General features: G+C 34.0%; 3 protein-coding genes across 3 annotated transcripts; all 3 read right to left on the bottom strand.

Annotated features, from left to right (window-relative positions):
• Positions 1-527: 527 nt before the first annotated feature.
• On the bottom strand, positions 528-3,305 carry LOC142974774 (ecdysone oxidase-like). Its single transcript, XM_076117283.1, has 4 exons — positions 3,189-3,305; positions 2,750-2,874; positions 2,281-2,414; positions 528-1,992 (listed from the first exon to the last, which is right to left on the bottom strand). Exons 1-4 carry the CDS (start codon positions 3,203-3,205, stop codon positions 1,114-1,116), a joined length of 1,155 nt encoding a protein of 384 aa, XP_075973398.1. The 5' UTR covers positions 3,206-3,305; the 3' UTR covers positions 528-1,113.
• Positions 3,306-4,118: 813 nt separating this feature from the next.
• LOC142974694 (ecdysone oxidase-like) lies at positions 4,119-7,000 on the bottom strand. The gene is made up of 4 exons (XM_076117160.1): positions 6,660-7,000; positions 6,300-6,427; positions 5,975-6,108; positions 4,119-5,796 (listed from the first exon to the last, which is right to left on the bottom strand). The coding sequence occupies exons 1-4, from the start codon at positions 6,665-6,667 to the stop codon at positions 4,219-4,221; spliced, it is 1,848 nt and encodes a 615-aa protein (XP_075973275.1). The 5' UTR covers positions 6,668-7,000; the 3' UTR covers positions 4,119-4,218.
• Positions 7,001-7,180: 180 nt separating this feature from the next.
• On the bottom strand, positions 7,181-10,264 carry LOC142974674 (ecdysone oxidase-like). The gene is made up of 4 exons (XM_076117131.1): positions 10,142-10,264; positions 9,713-9,840; positions 9,073-9,206; positions 7,181-8,836 (listed from the first exon to the last, which is right to left on the bottom strand). Exons 1-4 carry the CDS (start codon positions 10,147-10,149, stop codon positions 7,253-7,255), a joined length of 1,854 nt encoding a protein of 617 aa, XP_075973246.1. The 5' UTR covers positions 10,150-10,264; the 3' UTR covers positions 7,181-7,252.
• Positions 10,265-19,514: the final 9,250 nt, after the last annotated feature.

The raw sequence follows: 19,514 nt of genomic DNA, 5'->3' as shown, positions 1-19,514 counted from the left end.
GTTTCAGTGAACACTTCGGAAAATTGGTACCCCGAGTGCGTAGAGTTGCAGGTAGTCTGCACAGACTGTTGCCTAACATTGGAGGTCCTCGGGAAGAAGTCCGTCGTCTTTATGCAGGCGTTGTGCGGTCCATGGTACTCTATGGGGCGCCCGTATGGTCACACGATTTAGTCGGTGCCTCACGCTGCAGAGCTCTACTTAATAGCCTGCAGCGTGTGATGGCCATTCGGATCGCTCGCGGCTACCGGACTATATCATTTGAGGCAGCAACAGTCTTAGCTAGCTTTCCACCCTTTGACATTCTTGCAGAGATGGATGCTAGAGTTTATGGTCAAGTTCGTGGCATCGACTGGGAAGCAAATGACAGTACGTCAGCTAGATCGTCTGAAGTTGTACGACGTAATGCGCACCGACAAGCTCTTGACACATGGCAAGCGAGACTGGGTGAGCCCTCTAGCGCGCGTCAACGCGCTGTTGGAGCAATATTGCCTAATTTTGAGGGCTGGATTAGTCGCCGATGGGGCAGCCTTACTTACCGACTAACTCAGGTGCTCACGGGGCATGGATGCTTTGGCGAATATCTGAATCGAATCGGTAGGGAAGAAACGGCACAATGTCATCACTGTGCAAGCGATCGGGACACTGCTCAGCACACACTAGAGGAATGTCCGGCATGGATAGCTGAGCGTGGCATTTTGGTACAGAAGGTTGGACGAGATTTGTCTCTACCCGCTGTAATAACGGCAATGTTGGCAGACAATGAAGGTTGGCAGGCTATGGTCTCTTTCTGTGAAACAGTCATGCTCCAGAAAGAGGCCGCCGAGCGGGATAGGGAAAGAGCCGATCCTACTAGGCGAAGGAGGCGGCGTCAAAGTGGCGGTAGTAACCGCTAGGTGCGAAGCCGGATTTGGACCGTAAGCGCTTACAGTAGGGGCTGTAGGCTCTTGGATGCGGTCTGGGATGTATTGGTGGCAACTATGATGATCCGGGTTGCTACCAACATGGAGTGGAGGCATATTCTCCGAGTAAGGGTCTTAAGGCAAAATGCATATGGGGAGCACTGGAGTGTTTTTTAGGTCCCAGGGTTCTCTCAGTAGCGCATGTAACGGATGGTTATCGGGGTGGTTTTTTAGTGGAATCACCACATAACCTGCTATTTCCTCCCCTAGGGATAGCAGGTATCCGAAGGGATTTTTCCCCCCGTAAAAAAAAAAAAAAAAAAAAAAAAAAAAAGTCTACTATAGTTTGAATCGATTTAGATTCGAGATGTTGTTCGGGCCCAATTCCAGACAGCATTAGCAATTGTGGGGAGTTAATTGTACCTGCACTTACTATAACTTCTTTATTCGCGTAAATTTTAATTATTTGTCTATTTCGTTCAACTTCGACCCCATAAGCTTGTTTGTTTAGCGTATTATCCCCATTTATCAAGACTTTGGTAACTAAAGTATTTTGCATTATCTGTAAGTTTGGTCTGTTCTTTATTGGCTGTAAATATGCTTTACTGACACTGTTTCTTTCACCGTTTGAGACTGTTACTCTTGTAGTACCAGATCCAAAAACGTTAGCGGCATTCAAATCTTGAACGTTTTCAAAACCAATGTCATTCCAAGCAGACAACACATTATCAGCTAATATTCTATTTGTAAGATTAAACGTATTGATTACTAGTGGTCCATCCTGACCATATTGTTCTATTACACCAGGAATTTGAGCTATTTTCTCATCTTGTAAACTTTCAGCTTTTTTAAAGCACCTCTGTACATCATCTACACTCCATTCAGAATTGCCAGCATCATGCCACCTTTGATAGTCTGCAGTATTTCCCTTTACCCAGAACATAGCATTGATATTGCTGGATCCACCGAGCACCTTCCCACGTGGCCAGTCAATTGATCCGTCTATATTACCTTGATTGATGATTCCATTATTAGTAGTTCTATAGCCCCAATTGTATTTAGAACTGTAAAGAGTAGAGTGCAAGGCTGGAATCTGAAATAATCAGAAAATAATGGAATTAAATGTGAATTTATTTGCACCGAACGCCGACACATGCGTCGAATGTATTTATTACTTGTACAAATACATGCCATACCAATCAAACATTTCCATCATTAAGTAGTTTAATATGTATTCCTATTTGGCAAGTTTTAGTAGATAATAGAATATTATTCTTTTATCAAAGACCATGCTTTTGCTTTAAAACATTAATATATTTTTCTATTTTTTTTTTTAATGATTCGAGTAATTAAAATCTTTCATATAATTTGTTATACTTACTGCAGCCTCTGTTGGTGGATCACCACCAGCTTCTATGAGTAGAATATTCCAGTCTTCTACTTCGCTTAACCGATTAGCGAGAACACTTCCTGTGCTGCCAGCGCCTATTATTATGAAGTCAAAACGAGCTGAATCTGAAATAAGAATATTGTAAAGTAATAATTTCAGTTTAGACCAATACTCATAATTTTTTGTTTTACCTCTTGAAATAAACATTAGTATGCGATTATATTTTAAAACATTGCCTATAAACATTTTATTTATGAAATTCCTCCCCCTTTTGCGCATTTATTATCAGCAAAGGAACCTACATGTTTTACCTGTGTGTCATATTGATAGTGACACGTAAGCTAAAAATGTTGTCAAGCCATACGTTCACTTTCTTACTCGCACGTCTATCAACCATTCAATAAGTCCATCAAAATAGTGAAATTAATAATAATATATTACTGTTTATTGTTATTTATACCTTCAATGTCAGCATCCGGATATGTTCCTTCTGAGAAACAAGTCGCTGCTGCAAAGAACTGCACAGCAGAGGCGAATGTTAGAGTAGAAAGCCCGAGCGAAGGTGTTGTGCATGTTGAATTAAGGCTGTATAATATAATTCACTGATTATTGAAGGAAGTTTTCATGTAGGCAAGTAATTTTTATCGTTTCCCGATTATAGTTATTAGCATAGTTTATAGTAACTATAATTTTGTAAGAATTTACGTACTTAGTAGCCACACAAAAAAGTCAGTTGCGTTGTACTCAACGTATGACTAGATGTATGGGTGTGAAAGAGGCAAGGAAAGATGTCATTCTACTACCAGTTGCCTTGCTTTCTAATCTAAATATTTCATTTCTTACAAAAAAACAAAAGGGAAGGAAACGTTACAAACACAAGATAAAATACAAAATCTTACCAAAGTGTACCGGACATGTTGTCAGGAATTAGAAGCAAAAAAATATTCTTACTCTCTCGATACAACTATATTTTTATCTACATACAAGCTAATAGATGCGTAAATTCTGACAGTTGGTCAGCTAAGATGATAGGGAAAAAAATTAGCTACATTTATACTCTTATATTGTTGGTATTACACGGAAGTTGATAAAATGTGAAAAAAACTTGTATAAATAAATATGCCACAGACAGAAAAGTGAACAATTGCGTCTTATTGAAGAAAAAAACATATTGCTACTGTGTATCTCAGAACACTTAGAATTTGTAAGATAGAGTTATTGGACAAAAATCTATTCCGGACTATTTTCATTATATTTACTGTGTTCCCAATGAAAAAAATAGATAAATTATACGAGTAAATGCATCCTTAAAAACAAGCTTGTTTCTACAATACCTACTAACTTCTTTTGCTTCATACAACTTAATTTCCTAAAACATCTTCTTAATCGAATTTCGTAAATCGCGTTGAACCTTTACCAATAAAATATAACTGATTATAGGATTTCGCTGGAAGGTATAAGATTCAACATAATTCAGGGTTTAAAAGTAACATAAATATTCTTTCAACATTTTATTGACTAAACGCAATTGTTCAAACTCATTATACATTTTACATATTTAATATTGCAAAGTAATTATTAGTTAAAAGGCAAATTTGAATACAGAAAAATAATACATTTGAATACAAACATATTATATTAGACTTGTTAAAGGGGAGAGGAGACTTGAGATATTAAAGTATAATGAATCGATTAATTCATTTACAGTTTTTGACTTTGAAAACTATTTATTTACTAAGATTTGGCAGGATCTTGAATAATTGGAAATAGGCGACGATGTGTTACTACTGAATAACACACGCCCAAGATAGATAATAACACGACATAAATATAAAAAACAGAATTTATTTCATTTTCAGCACATCAGCACTGGGTTTGGTACATCAAAAGTTTATTCAAACAAACTACAATGCGGCCTTCAAATACATTTTATGAATCACATATATTATAATCTTCTTTAATTAGTTCAGCAGCTCTTTCTCCAATCATCACACAAGGTCCATTAGTATTGCCACTTACATGATTTGGCATCACACTTGCGTCGATCACACGAAGATTTTTAACACCATGAACTTTCAACCGACTACTAACAACAGAATTTGTTGTATTAGTCCCCATCTTACAAGTACCTACGGGATGGTACACTGTGCCACCAACATTCAAACTGATGCATTTAAAATAATCTCTACTGCCAAGTTCGAATTCGTCACACGCTGGCCATTTGATTCTTCCAAGGAAACCATTTACTGATTTAAAGTATGTAGTGTTTAGAACCTCCAACACTTTCTCAATTGCAGACACAGTCAATTCTATGTCTCTTGGATCTTTGAAATAATTTGGAAAGATAATCGGAGAATCCTTAGGATTTCTTGAGCTTAAAGAAATGTTTCCACTTGAATGTGGATGTAATAAACTTACTTGAAACACATACAATGAATATTTTTGGTTTAACTCTACAATCGAATCTGCTACTTCATCTTTGTATTGATTAACCTTTACGAGGTATTCCTTAAGATTAGGTTTATTCCTCTGAATTTTCAACACATAGATTTCAAAGTCGGGATATTTAGCTTCCTTATCTAGGGAGAAAAACGCTAAAATATCGTAAACTATGTTTTGTGCCAAGTACCCGGTACGGTTATAAAAGTATTGTATCACTTCAAATTGCATGTCTGCTTCAGTTTCTTCATTTGGTTCATCAGTATAAATTGTTGTTGGTAAAAGAAAATGGTCTCTCAAGTTTTGTCCAACCATCGGTGAATCGACGAGCGTTGGAATTGCCTTTGATCTGAGATGTTGCTCTGGTCCGACTCCAGATAACATAAGCAATTGTGGAGAATTAATAGCACCTGCACTTATTATAACTTCCTTGTTTGCAAATATTCTAATCGTTTTACCATCACGCTCTACAAGAACTCCTTCAGCTTGTTTAAAAGCATTAATCAAGATCCTTTTCACGAAACTATTTTTCATTATTTTGAGGTTTTTTCTATTTTTTATTGGCTGCAAATATTCTTTACTGACGCTGTTTCGTTCACCGTTTGAAGCAGTCACTCTCATAATCCCAGATCCGAATAAATTTGCTACATTTAGATCCTGAACATTTTCTAAACCAATTTCATTCCAAGCTGCTAATACTTTCTTAGTACTCTCTCTGAATGTGCTATTAAATGTATTAATTACAAGGGGTCCATCATGACCGTATTGTTGATCAACATCTGGGTTTCGGGCTAAATTGGCATCTTGAAAACTTTCCGCTTTTTTGAAGCTCCTTCGAACGTCATCCAGATTCCATTCAGGATTGCCAGCGTCGTACCATCTTTGATAATCTTGACTATTACCTTTAATATATATCATAGCATTATTATTACTGCAGCCACCGATCATTTTAGCTCGAGGCCAATCAATAGATCCGTTTATATTTGCTTGATTGACGATTCCATCGTTTGCTGTTTTGTATTTCCAATCAAACTTGGTACCGTAGAGATCAACATGGAACCCTGGAATCTAAAATATCAAATATGAATGCACAATTGTACCAATATCATTATTTTTATTAGTACAACTCAATATTGGGCTAGAAAAAGATAATAAGCGCGCCTTCGTATAAGTCTATTTAGTCTAATTGTGCTTTACCATTTGCGTTTAGCAGACATGGAGTTATAAAAATCCATTGAATACTAACATCAGCTTCTATCGGTGGGTCACCTCCAGCTTCTATAAGCAAGACACTCCATTTATCTACTTCACTGAGTCGATTAGCTAAAACACTTCCAGTAGACCCAGCGCCGACTATTATAAAGTCAAATCTTGATAAATCTGTAACAAAAAATAGTATAAGTAATAGTAAAAACAAGGACTACGTTTTTTGCAGGTCTTTTAAAAAAATATAAAATTATTTCGCAGAATTATAAATACTAGTAAAACAAGTTATTGTTATTTGGTAATTACTTCACACTTATATTTTTAGATATATTCTAGTTCTTACAGCCGTAGTAAAGTAGTTTTACCTCTAACATTTGCATCTGGATAAGAGCCTTCAGATGCTAGACAGATAGCAGCCGCAAAAAACTGGACCGCAGACGCGTAGGTAGATGAAGCGACGCCGGCCGACGGCGCAGAACAGGATGAATTGTAACTGAAATGAAAATAAATACAGCTTTAGTAGATTAATGAATGAGGCTAAGGGGATCTAATAAATTATAATTAATAAAAAAAATGTAACCCATTAGTGTCCCACTGCTGGGCAGGGTTAATAGGTAGAAACACATAATTTTGGAATAAATGGACATAAAAGACGAGCAGCAGCAAATATTGTTAAAATACAAAGAAAAATAGGATTAAAAACAAAAACGAAGCTAAGTATTTACCACTCCATTGATGCCTAGCCCTTCAAATTCATTAAACGGTACTACGTGTTCGTAGTCATCTAAAAAACTTCGTATTTTATTAGTTTGTTGACATTTACATAATTATTCATTTACAAGATAACATTTTATGTTGATCCCCTAAACTGGGTTATGTAAAGCATTTTTTATTATTTGATAAATAAATAATTATTGTTTTTCGCGGCTCAGAACTCTTTTATCGTTAAACATTATTTACATGACAAAAAGTATAATTTCGTTTTCCTTAAAGTTTTCTGTGACCCTGAATTTATTGATGTGTGTTTCATGCTCGAATAATTAAAAATGAATGTATGAAAAAATGTGTTTTTGAAGTCTTAAATATATAGCATAATGGAATTGATTTATTCGATGTTGAGTTTGCTGGGCCTGAAATATTTAAATGAGCGTGCTTTCATTGTAGGTTGTTAAATATTGTTTTTATAAATCTCGCTGCGTCAACATGTGAGGCAAATAAAATACCAAAAAACCAAGAATATATTTTTTCTTAATCTTTTATTTCGCTGTGATAGTTTGAAATGATCTACTAATTATACACGTTTAAAATAAACATGGTATTAGTAGCATTCGTTTCGTTTCCTATAATCTTCTTTCAATAGCTCTGCGGCTCTTTCTGCGATCATTATTGTGGGGCCATTTGTATTACCACTTGTAATAGTAGGCATTATACTTGCGTCGATAACTCGGAGATTGTCAACACCATGAACTCTCAGGCGACTGTCTACAACCGAAGTCTTTGGATCACTTCCCATCATACAAGTCCCAACTGGATGATACACAGTTAGTACCATATTTTTGCATACACATTTCCAATACCCTCTACTACCTAATTTATATTTATTGCATTCTGGCCATTTCATTCTCGCTAAGAATCCACCAACAGAAGTAAAGTATTTCGTTTTCAATACCTTGGAGAGTTTCATAATACCAGTCACTGCTGATTCCAAATCATACTCGTCTTTGAAATAGTTGGGTTTGATAATTGGCTGTTGTTTGGGATCTTTTGAACGCAATTCAATACTTCCTCTAGATTTTGGATGAAGCAAGTTGAACATAAACATAAAGAACGTGTGCTTCTTGTTAAGCCTAGTCAGAGGCTTTGACACGATTTTGTTGAATCTAAACCAATCGAAGATGTTTTGGAAGTGCGTAGTATTTTTCCAAATAATATTGAGATGGGATTGGTAATCTGGAAAAGTAGCATTTCCATTTCTTGAGAAAAATGCTAAAATATCTGAAAATGAATTTTGTGCCAAATATCCCGTTCGATTATAAAAATATTTAAATACATCAAAATGTTTATCGGATTTAGTTTCTGGATTTGACTGGTTTGTACCGATCATTAATAATATTATTATATGATCTTGTAAATTTTGTCCTACCATTGGAGAGTGGATTATAGTTCGTATATTTTTCGAAGCTAAGTGTTTTTGAGGTCCAATTCCAGACAACATCAAAAGCTGAGGCGAGTTTATAGATCCTGCACTAACAATTACTTCTTTTGTGGAAAAGTAGGTAAATATTTTAGACCCATGTTCCACTTCTACGCCAATAGCACGTTTCGACGATTCCTTTATTAAAACTCTTCTTACAAGACTGTTTTTCATTATCGTCAAGTTTTTTCTGGATTTTGCAGCATTTAAATAGGTTTTACTTGTGCTTTGTCTTTCGCCGTTTGCAGCGGTGACTGTCATGATACTAGAACCTAATGCATTTGCAGCATTCAAATCAGGTACATTCTTAATACCAATTTCATCCCAAGCTGACAGAACATTATTCGTTACACTTCGGAAGGTAGTATTAAATTTATTAACTACTAGTGGTCCAGTGGTTCCATAATGTTTAAAAACGTTTGGATTCTTTAGTAAGCGCATGTTTTGGTAATTTTCTAACTTTGTGAAACATCTTCGTACTTCTTTAACGCTCCATTCTTTATTACCAGCATCATACCAACTTTGATAATCTTGGTCGTTTCCTTTCATGTATATCATTCCGTTTATATTGCTGCTGCCTCCGAGCATTTTACCTCTTGGCCAGTTGATGGAACCGTTGATCATAGCTTTGTTGATCACTCCATCATTTGATGTCACATATTGCCAGTCATATTTGCCTCCGAACAGGAATGGTGCAAGACCTGGGACCTAGAATAAAATCATTTGGCATGTTATTTAAACACGATACTTTCATATCTATTTATATTTTATATTATTCATGTTTTAACTGCGAAACTTTATCTGTTACAATTAAATACAGTAAAATCTATTTTGTCATCAAACATAGATTATAATCGGGCCTAAAGCAACTAGAATAGGACATGAAATTAATTTCGCGAGCGGCACACCATGGGGATCAATTATAAATCAAAATTCATATTTACTTTTGCTTCAATAGGAGGCTCATCTCCAGCTTCTATGAGTAATATATTCCATTCCTTTACTTCGCTTAGTCTATTCGCTAAGACACTACCAGCGGACCCTGCTCCCACTATGATGAAGTCGAATTTAGTATAATCTGCAACAAAATAAGTTTTAAATACTGTTATAGCCGATGTAGTATTGATTTAGAGTGAACAAATTGATTAAAATAATTTTATTTGATAGAATAGTCTATTAAAATGCAATGTGTTTTATTAATAGGTACATAATTTAATGTTTTACAGGAATATAGATTTTAGTGCACAATTAATTCAATTTGACCAATTATGTTTATTATTTCAATTGAATCATATGTAGGTTTATGATAATTAAATTAATGTCAGGTGAAGCTAGTCGATTTGTTCAGTTGGAAATTTTGAAGTTATTAAATATACTTTATGTGTTTATTTTTTTAATTTTCTGCCAGAGAATTAAAACTGAAAGGAAAATAATATAAAAACGTTACATCAAGTAAAAAAGACCGAACTCTACGAAGTACTCGTTTTTTTTCTTCAAACTTTATTTCTTTAATTGAATGTACTCTTATAAGTAAAATTCGATTATTATTAAAAAATACATATTTAAATATTTTGCAATACATACTTAAAGGGACAATCTCCTCATATGGGTCTTGAGAGAAAACACACTGGCTTGCTGCAAAAAACTTGACAGTTGATGTGAAAAGTTCAGCAAACCCTCCTGTTGTAGGTGTTACACATGATGCTGCGTTGCTGTTCAATGATTAATTATATTATAAGCATATATTGTGACTATATTTTACACAAAACTATTGTAATACAAAAACTAGACCGACCATCCAATCGTTAAGTAACGCAAGGTGCTTTGGAAAGCTACAAAAATTTTAAAATACCTATAGATACAATATGTGTCTCCACCATTCACTTCAATGTGAATCAGTCTGTATTTTATTACATAAATAAGTTTTGAAATAGGACTATTTACACTTGCAAATTGATTAAAATTTCAGAATTGGCATCATACATAACAAAAAAATAATCGTAAACCACTTACCATGTCATTTTACTTCAGTTAGTTCGTCGGAAATGAACAACGCACAAACAAAAATAATTTTATTCAGCTAATTTTATAACGGCTATTATTTTATAAATATGCAGTTCGTTTACTTAGTTGCAGGCAGTTGGAATGATTTATTATTATAAGTGTTTGTAATCGTGCAACATTGATTGACAGGACATACATAGTATCTACAGTAGCGCGATTCTGTACAGTTTGTACTGTCGAGTATCGAAACTTTGACATTTAAAATGTACTGCGGAAATATTTCTTACGACACCCGTCAGAGGCGCCGATCAAATTTTCGTACTTTCTCGATGACAGGTCGGTTGTCGGTAGTCGATCGTAGTAGAGAATCGAGCTACAGTGATACGTTTCTGTACCGTCGTGAGTCTCATCAGACGTTTTGTAAGTTTTGTCATGAGATTATATTATACCTCTCCTAAATATATTTTTTTACCTTTTCTAAAAGTGTAATACTGTATAGAACAAATTACCACGATAAATAATATAATAATATATTGTGATTAATTACGATGAAATATGTACTTCAGTCGGTGATATGATAATATTGCTAGTCCTATATGATATGCATAGATAAATGAAACAAGGGAAGTTTGTGGGGATCGTAGTTCACTTGATCCCTTGAATACAAACTTCCTTTGCACGCTACTGCGTTTTTGTTATGTTACAATTTAAAAAAGCGTGATTTTATAAAATTATGTATGTAGGACGAACTAAGTTTAAAAGTTAAGCTTTCACAATAAACTGTTTCTAATTTTTTATAACTAGCAAATTTTTAACAAGAATTTTGTTCGAATACCACACGAAAAAGTCAGGAATGATTTTAAAAAGTCTCTCAAGTGTCAAAATTGATTCACTGTTCCCAAAAATACAGCCATATTTCTGACCGAATTCACCGTACTCGGTGAACTGAAAAACTGTGTAGTTTTGTTTCTCCATAACAAAAAAGTGTATATTTTGTTAGAAAAAGTAAACCATCGCACACCGGATTGAGTCCAAAAAATGTTGAGAAAATGTCTGTCTATACATACATACATACCCTTGAAATACTTAAAGGTGCAAGCAGAGGTGATTGAAATATCCCTACGTTTCGTAAATTACAACAGGGGGCGAGAATTTAGCTTTAAACCAGGCACGTCACTAAACTCTGGACTCCATTAGCGCGATTCAGTGGAAAATTTGACATTTAAAATATACTGCCAAAATAGTTCCTTAGACGGCCGCTAGAGGCGCTGATCAGATTTTTGTGCAAAATATCTCTATAGCTAGCCGGTTGTCGGTAGTCGATAGTGGTAGAGAATGGAACTACATGTGTACCCATCTTACTAAAAATATATCACGGCAAAGGTACGGTGCATCTGATACGTTCTTAGTTTAACTGCAACACGGAGATAAATAGCAGATATGATTTATTTCTGACCTGCATACTTTTAAAATAGCGAAACAATTATATCAAAATAACGTTCAATCGAACCAGAGTTATGATGATTGTTGTATTAGGAAATGCTTTATTAACCGCATCTTCTCTCACGCGCACTAAAATATGTTATTTATATAAGCAAATTATTACCAGTTCTTGCAAAACAAAGGAGAATGCTCAAAATGTATGGGAAAAAAACCCAGGCCGTACACAAACGGTGTGTAACTCAGAATTTTAGTGATACTGAGTGATTCAATTCCAGATATTCGCCTCTATCAAATTCGATGGCTAAATACTATTTTTTGCTATTATCTACTATTTAAAAGGTGAATTTAAAAAATAAATATTTTTCAAACATTCATCACAATGATTATTTTTTGAATAATATAATTGTATCGAAACCGCACTACGGGCGCCAGCTAGTAGTGTGGGCGGGTATGTCTTTTTTATATTCATGATAAAAAATATTGAAAATATATTAAAAACCCCTACTCAAAAGTAATAGCAATATAATATGTTTAGCCATTGAATTTGATAGAGGTAAATATCTGGAATTAATTACACAGTATCACTCATTTCTCCCATTGCTCCCATGCTGGATTGAGAGCGAAAAAAAGACATAGAAGGTGCCAGCTGCATTTCTTCCCGTGCATACTGCAAAAGTCAGTAGAGGGATGGAAGGGTTTGGTGCTTCATAGGCTATAGGCTAGCAATCTACGGTGGGGACATATATGACCTGGTGATGATGACTCATTTTTCAAAAATATATTTTTTTATATTTTTAATTTGTAACTCAGTTACATACCCATATTAAAAATGTGTGACTCAAAAAAGATTAAACATTTATATAGGTAACTTATTTAAAAAATATAAAAATATATTGAAAACCCCTACTGAAAAGTTATAGCAAAATAGTATGTTCAGCCATCGAATTTGATAGAGGTAAACATTGGGAATTCAATTACACAGTATAACTAATTTTTTGAGTTACATAACTTTTGTGTACAGCCTGGGTTTTTTTTGAGCATTCTCCTTTATAAAAATAATATAATATATTATTTTGCATTAAGATATTCCTTTAATTAAGATTTTGGTGGATATTTTTTACACATAACTTGTCTTCATCTATAAAAAAATGTATGATTAACTAATGAGCGCCCCTGGCGGATTTCGCATAAACTATTTTAAATACCAAACCTTAGCTACATAATAATCCTTGTACGGAAGCTTTTTGGCATCATCAATTTTGTGGAATCAATCAAACGGTTTGCGTTTTGGTAAACGCGCCTGCTAATTATATTACATTCGTTAACTGAAACGCAAACGTGCTATTAAAATTCGTATTAATCATTAGTTTTAAATTCTTACACGTTCGGCTCGCCTAATTCAAACCGACATAACTGGATTAGGTCAACTAGTTTATTGCTAAATCCGTATTATACAAAGTACTGAAAAACACGCCTCTATTTTACACATTTTAGTCCAACCACTTAGTAGAGAGTCTTGTATGCTAGTTTTGTAGAGGTGTACAAAATTCTATTTTGGATACGTCACCGAGCCACAGGCAGCATGTTAATGCAATTACTTAATTATAATATTTAATAAGGAGATATACATTTTTTTTCATAAATTTTTAGATACTCTGTAAGATGTTGGACTACAGTATTCTACATGTTATGTGAAAACAACAATTTTTAATTGTAGACAGATTTTTTTGTTCATCCATTATCGTACCACTACTGGGCAAAGGCATCACCAATTAAACTCCAGCTGTGCCTATTGTATGATTTACGTTACCAAATAAATATTTTCATAATTAGGACCTGTTAAATGTGCTCAATTTGACAAATTAATTAACAATGAAAACTATTTTTAGTCTGCACTTTATAAGAAGAGAACCTGAACAAAGTATCGCATCTCAAATGTTTGCTGAACTCGAAATAACAATGTTTAATTACGCGTGAAACTTCGGCTAATTGTTATGCGCTGTAATAGCAATAGTTTGAGAAACTACTGATGCTAACATGCAATCACCGAATGAGTTATCCTCAATGAATCAATTGCATAGTAAATTATTATGACGACGTTGTTTCTTAAAACCTGAGAAACCAGATTTACAGAGGCCTTAATATAATATGAATAAAATCGAATATTTGTTGAAATTTCGTTTGTTTATTTACATAAATCTATCTCTTATAAAATAGCCGTCTAAATATAGTACAGGAATATAATGCACGCTTGTCAGATAGGTACTGCCTTTTTTCTCTCTGTCCAAATTATTATTATGAGCCTATATCGTCCCACTGCTGGCCAAAGGCCTCCCCCATAGCTTTCCACTGCAAGCGATCTCCGGCGGTCAATAAATAAATAGAAAAAAATCATAAAATAACTCCAATAAATATCAATATTTTACGAAATTTGTTTTAATAAACCACAGGAGGCCCTCTTGATTTTTTTATTCTAACTAAAAATACCATTTATTTCATAAACTTTTACCAAGTATTTCAAATGGTCGTAGAATCTATAATCTAGCGGGATACTTTTTTATTTAGAATCGCTTTTGTTTGATACGAAAATTAGGCTTTATTTTTTATTAACGAACGGAAAGTAATTCGAGGACGGGGGTTAATGCGTTTCATAAACTACTGTGAAAACATCTTAAACTTATTAATATAGTTTTGTTAAACACTTACCAAGGCATAATTTCTTGAAACTTAAACTAGAATTTAATACAAAAGACACTTAAATAATCATTATAACCTACGACTAGTAGATTCACGGCTGGAATCATATACCATTCCTAGCATCTAACAATAAATAGCTTGACAAATTATCTTTGAACTTGAAAAGAGATCCCTTATCTGATGACCATGTAAATTTGAAGCCCTTTGTTTTAGTTATAAAAACGCAGCGAGGTCAATAACACTGAAATGTCTTTTAAATAATTTCAAGTCATTATTTTATGGTGATATTAGTCTTTTCCTAATTATTATTAGGTTATTTAAAATTGTTTGGTAACGTACTCAACATGGTCATAGGCTCGTCCTGTATTACATGAGACTAATATTGTTAATGGCAAAACGCGCTCGTATTTCATATACCTCTGCCTACAACTTCGGGTATAACACGAGTGATGATATGTATTATTTAATGATACGCAACAATATTATTAACGACAGCAAAATAATGTAACGGATATAATGACGGATTATAAATTTAACCCATTATTGTCCCACTGCTGGGCAAGGGAGTAATGTGGGAGGGGTTAGGCCTTGAGTCCACCACGCTGGCCAAGTGCGAGTTGGAGACTTTGCATGCCCTCAATAAATGTTTTAAACAAATTTTTAGGCATGCGAGGTTTCCTCACGATGTTTTCCTTCACCGTTGGAGCATGTGATAATTATTTCTATAAATGACGGATTACCCACTTAAGTTGGTCGACACAATATTATTAACGACAGAAAAACGATATAACAGATTAAGTTAATACTTACTTAAATAAATCTATGTCACTGTTTAGGAACGAGTCTCCTCTCATAATGAGAAAGTCCACCACACTGATGATAAGCAGATGATGAATTTGCATCATTTTCAAAAAATATTTTGAAAGACTCTCACATGGGCGCTTTCCTTTAACTGATAAACAAATAGATTTTACGAATTTTTTACTTATTCAATATTTTTTTTAATAATTTTAAATGTCACTCTTTCGCTTGTATGTTGTATGTGTGTATTGTGTAGGAAATCACATTACTGATAAATTGTTTATAAAAGAGCTAAGAATAAATCTAGTATCGTGAGAACTTTTATATTTTTTTTAAAACAAAATAAATAAAAGTCAAGGATTAATTGGCTGTGAATACTTTTTTACAATTAAATTTATGGAAATTAAAGCCACAACACCTAAAGCTGCCGCAATTATTTATTTTTAACATAATATACCTACCTACACGTGTTATCGTTTACATTAAAATCTTTACAACAAGGTTAAAAATTATAACGTCTATGATTACGCCTTGACTTTCAGACAGCACAAACATGGGATGTAGGTCATTATCATAGATGTTCCGTTTTTACAGTTACTTCTTCTTTTTATCGTCAAAGCCACCCGACTGTTAGACGTAAACTTTTTCGGAACGAATCTACTTGTCGAGAGAACTAATAGTAATAAATTGACAAGTTCAATTGAATATCAAAGCCTCCTTAGGTGGCACCAAACCACTTATACAAAAATTGCTGCAGTACAAAGCCAACTGGAAGCATTTGAAGCATCAGGCATTCCAGCAGTCACCTGGGATACCCTGCACTTAAAAAATCGTTCACTACAAAATTTTTGAGTTGTTTACGTATAATAAACAACCCAACGTATAATAAATGTTTAATGCACCAAAAATAATGAATGCTAAAAAACCTAATATTTACGCAAATACTTAACATTTTAAAATTATTAACATGTTAAAACGTGATAAAAACCCGACACAGTAATAAAAAACCGCAGCAAAGAAATAAAAATAAAAATGTTAAAATAAATAGCAATGCGCTTAAGCAAATATGTTTACGTTCATCCCAAGTAATCTCTTATTTCAGAAAATACCGTTAACGGCCTATCCAACGATATGCAAAAGGTTTATTTAAACGAAGACTTAAAATTACCAAGCACTTTGAACGTTTGACGCGAAAACATTTCACAAAATGTGTACAGAACCTTTTTTATTATCTCTGTCAACATTTTAAACAAGCCCAGTTTAAGTATATGCGAAGCAATTTCGTTGAAAACGATTTTTTTACTTGCCATACCCTATTTATAGCTCTATTTTAGCAAAAACTGTTTCTTTTTGAAGTTACCAAGAGTTTTTACTCCATGGATGAAATGTGGTATATCAATTGCAAATTATTGAGATTTATGCTTAACATACATACGAAATCTCACGTCTGTTTTACCCTGTCAGAAATGTATGTAATACACCCATTAACTATGTTAGTCCCATGTAACAGGGGGCAAGCTTATTTCCATACAATAGGCACGGCACCAAACTCCGGACTATTATTGAGTCATAATCATCAGTTGGATTTACCACCGAGCGCACCAAAGAGGCAATGCAGTTAATTAAATAAAAATAATGCGACTTCTTTTCTTTCATAGAAAAAAAAATAGATTTCAAGAAAATTCGGTGCAAACACAGATAGTTTATAACCTGGATCAACACGTAGGGTATTTATAACCATAGAAAATCTCTTCAAGCGGACGAAGTCGCTAGTAAAAGTTAAAAAAGACAATAAAACAAACGACCTAATTCTAAAACTAAGTTTTATTATGTACTCTAGTTTTTAACACTAAACAAGAATATGCCATGTAACAGTTGAGTTAGTACTAAAACTACAAACTAAGATAAAGAACTGTACAAGAAAAAGTCGTTAACTAGAAAGAAGTACCACAAAAGTTTAAATTCGTATTATGTAAGTTGTTACAGCCTGTTTTAAAACCTAAAGGAGAAATATTGGTTAGTTTAATAGGAGAATTCGAAAGACAATTTCATACAGGCATCATCTGTAGCGTGATTCTTTACAGTAGGTGCTGTCGAGTAGTAGTGTCGAGTCGAAATTATGACATTAAGAGTGTACTCCCAAAATATTTCCTACGACATGGTCATGGCGCTGATCAGATTTTAATACAAAATTTCTCGATGACAGGTCGGTTGTCGGTAGTCGATAGTAGTAGAGCATCGAGCTACTGTTGGATCGATAATTTGACACTTACCAGTGATCCGTGGAAACCTTAGTGATACAATTAACTACTACTTTAGTTCAAAATCTTAGTAGAAAGCCTTGTTTGCAAGGTTCGCGACTAGCGGAGGTGTAAATGTAGGACATCAGTGACGCATAGGCTTATGCAGCTATTGCAGGCCTCTAGGATCTAGGTACTTTTGGAAATTCACAAAATTTATAATTATAATTCAGGTTAATCGTGTATGCCAAGGCACTATATTAAGTTAAGTTGTTCGACTATGGGTAATTGGTGACGACGACGACAATAACAGACAAAATAATCTTTTGCACACATTAAATTATTTATGGCCATTTCTTAAGATATTATTATTAGAAATCATTTGTTCGTATAACTTATGTAATAGTGCTTTGAGGACGGGTTTCCCTCCTAACGATCCCTACACATTTTTGACCTATTACTACACTTAAAAAAAAAATATCGAGCTAAGTAGCGAATTTATAGTCAGGTGATAACTACACCTCTATAAAATGATTGTTTTGTAATTTGGTATAATCGGGATTTTTAATTTCAAAACTGTTAGAAATTGTTGGTGAAATAATTCATAAGATTAATTTCTAAATATAAACCAAATATTGGTATGCCTAATACACTCAAGGCATTTGTATTCTGCTATCAAATGTATGCGATTAGAGACACTTGGCATTAATAACATGTGTGGAATTAATGAGGATTATTGGGCATATTAGAGAAGTAGGGATTATGTGGCACTGGTCGCGTGGATACGGATTATTAACATAACATTATAGTTATGTTATAATCGCTTAGAGAAAGCCAAATTGGCATAAAGCGGATTCGCAGACTGCTGAAGAATTTGTTGGATAATTATAAGCTTAGGTTTCCTTTGTTTCGTCACTACTCACGACAGCACCTGGCTCAACAACTTAGCACATAAACGGACACTACGACATTAACGTGCCTCCAACCCATCATCGACCTCGGGCTCTTTTATCTGCCAAAAATGCGGTCGCGGTTGTAACTCCCGCATAGGTCTTTTAAGTCACGAACGAAGATGTTCCCTCATTACAAATATTCCTCTATCTGACGTCACCTGAATCATCTGCAATAGATGGACACAGGCCAATGATGATGATGATGATGAGGTTTCCTTCCCATCTTATTACAGTTGACTAAAAAACAAAAGAAAATCTTCTCTTGCAAAAGTCTATCGTAAATTGTTTGAGGTCTGAGTCGGTATCTTAAATTTTCGTATGACAAATACCTGAATAAAGTCATTAGGATATAAGCACGAATTTCTACCGAATTCAAATCTAAAAAACAAGAAACATATAATACAACCTTGTATTAAACTACGATATAGAAAAGTTTAAAAAACCCAGCATTTATATCGATCTAGTAACTTTTTGTTTACTTTTTACTACCGAGTCTTGCAACTTAAACCACTTTTACAACAAATTCCTGTAAAATGGTTAAAAAAATTACAAATTTAATTTAAATCTTGACGGATTTCTAACTTGTTATTAAACAGTTAGCACTCTAATTCGCTTTATTATAACAAAAGTCAATTAAAACTTGTCTTAAGTTTATTTTGCTTGGCGTTCCAAGAATGTCAAGTATGAGAGCGGAAGATTGAAAGAAATAAAGTTGTTTAAGAGTGCAGACCCCTTTTTTGTTGGTAGATTTTAATCGGAATCTGGTTTGCTGGGGTTTAATTTTGCACGTGGTTCTACGTAATTATAAAACTTGAAGTAGACGCAACGTATTTTGTAACTTAGAAAGAATTTATTAATGATCAATCATGCGATAAAAATAAAACCCTTGATTTTCTTAGCAGGGTGTTACACCAGTTTCAAAATAAATCGTGGGATATTTCTTTGCAGAATATCGGAGTACTCATTTTGCAAAAAAAATACATATTATGTGTGCCTTGGAAGCAAAATCTGTTTTGATTAAGTCCAAAATTCATATTATATTGTCCATATATTATTTGTGATCATGATACAGTAGATACAAATTCCGGCTGAATGCATAACAGTACATTTTAAAAATGCAGGGTCAAACGAAGCGACGCAATGTTATTTCCAGATATTATCCGAAAGTCGTAGCAATGACATACATTAACATAATGGTGTAACTGTGCGAATGTGATGAGGGACGAGGCCTTTCATCAACTCTGAATA

Source organism: Anticarsia gemmatalis, chromosome 8 (genome assembly GCF_050436995.1).
Source record: "Anticarsia gemmatalis isolate Benzon Research Colony breed Stoneville strain chromosome 8, ilAntGemm2 primary, whole genome shotgun sequence".
Classification (NCBI taxonomy): Eukaryota; Metazoa; Arthropoda; class Insecta; order Lepidoptera; family Erebidae; genus Anticarsia; species Anticarsia gemmatalis.
The sequence above is the reverse complement of the archived record's forward strand: the minus strand, read 5'-3'. Positions and strand labels throughout refer to the sequence as shown.

Coding starts and splice junctions, on each gene's coding strand:
- LOC142974774 (XM_076117283.1), bottom strand. Junction 2,415..2,749: donor TCCGGATGCTGACATTGAAG/GTATAAATAACA, acceptor TTCTTATTTCAG/ATTCAGCTCGTTTTGACTTC. Junction 1,993..2,280: donor ATCCACCAACAGAGGCTGCA/GTAAGTATAACA, acceptor TGATTATTTCAG/ATTCCAGCCTTGCACTCTAC.
- LOC142974694 (XM_076117160.1), bottom strand. Junction 6,109..6,299: donor TCCAGATGCAAATGTTAGAG/GTAAAACTACTT, acceptor TTTTTGTTACAG/ATTTATCAAGATTTGACTTT. Junction 5,797..5,974: donor ACCCACCGATAGAAGCTGAT/GTTAGTATTCAA, acceptor TTGATATTTTAG/ATTCCAGGGTTCCATGTTGA.
- LOC142974674 (XM_076117131.1), bottom strand. Junction 9,207..9,712: donor TGAGGAGATTGTCCCTTTAA/GTATGTATTGCA, acceptor ATTTTGTTGCAG/ATTATACTAAATTCGACTTC. Junction 8,837..9,072: donor AGCCTCCTATTGAAGCAAAA/GTAAATATGAAT, acceptor ATTTTATTCTAG/GTCCCAGGTCTTGCACCATT.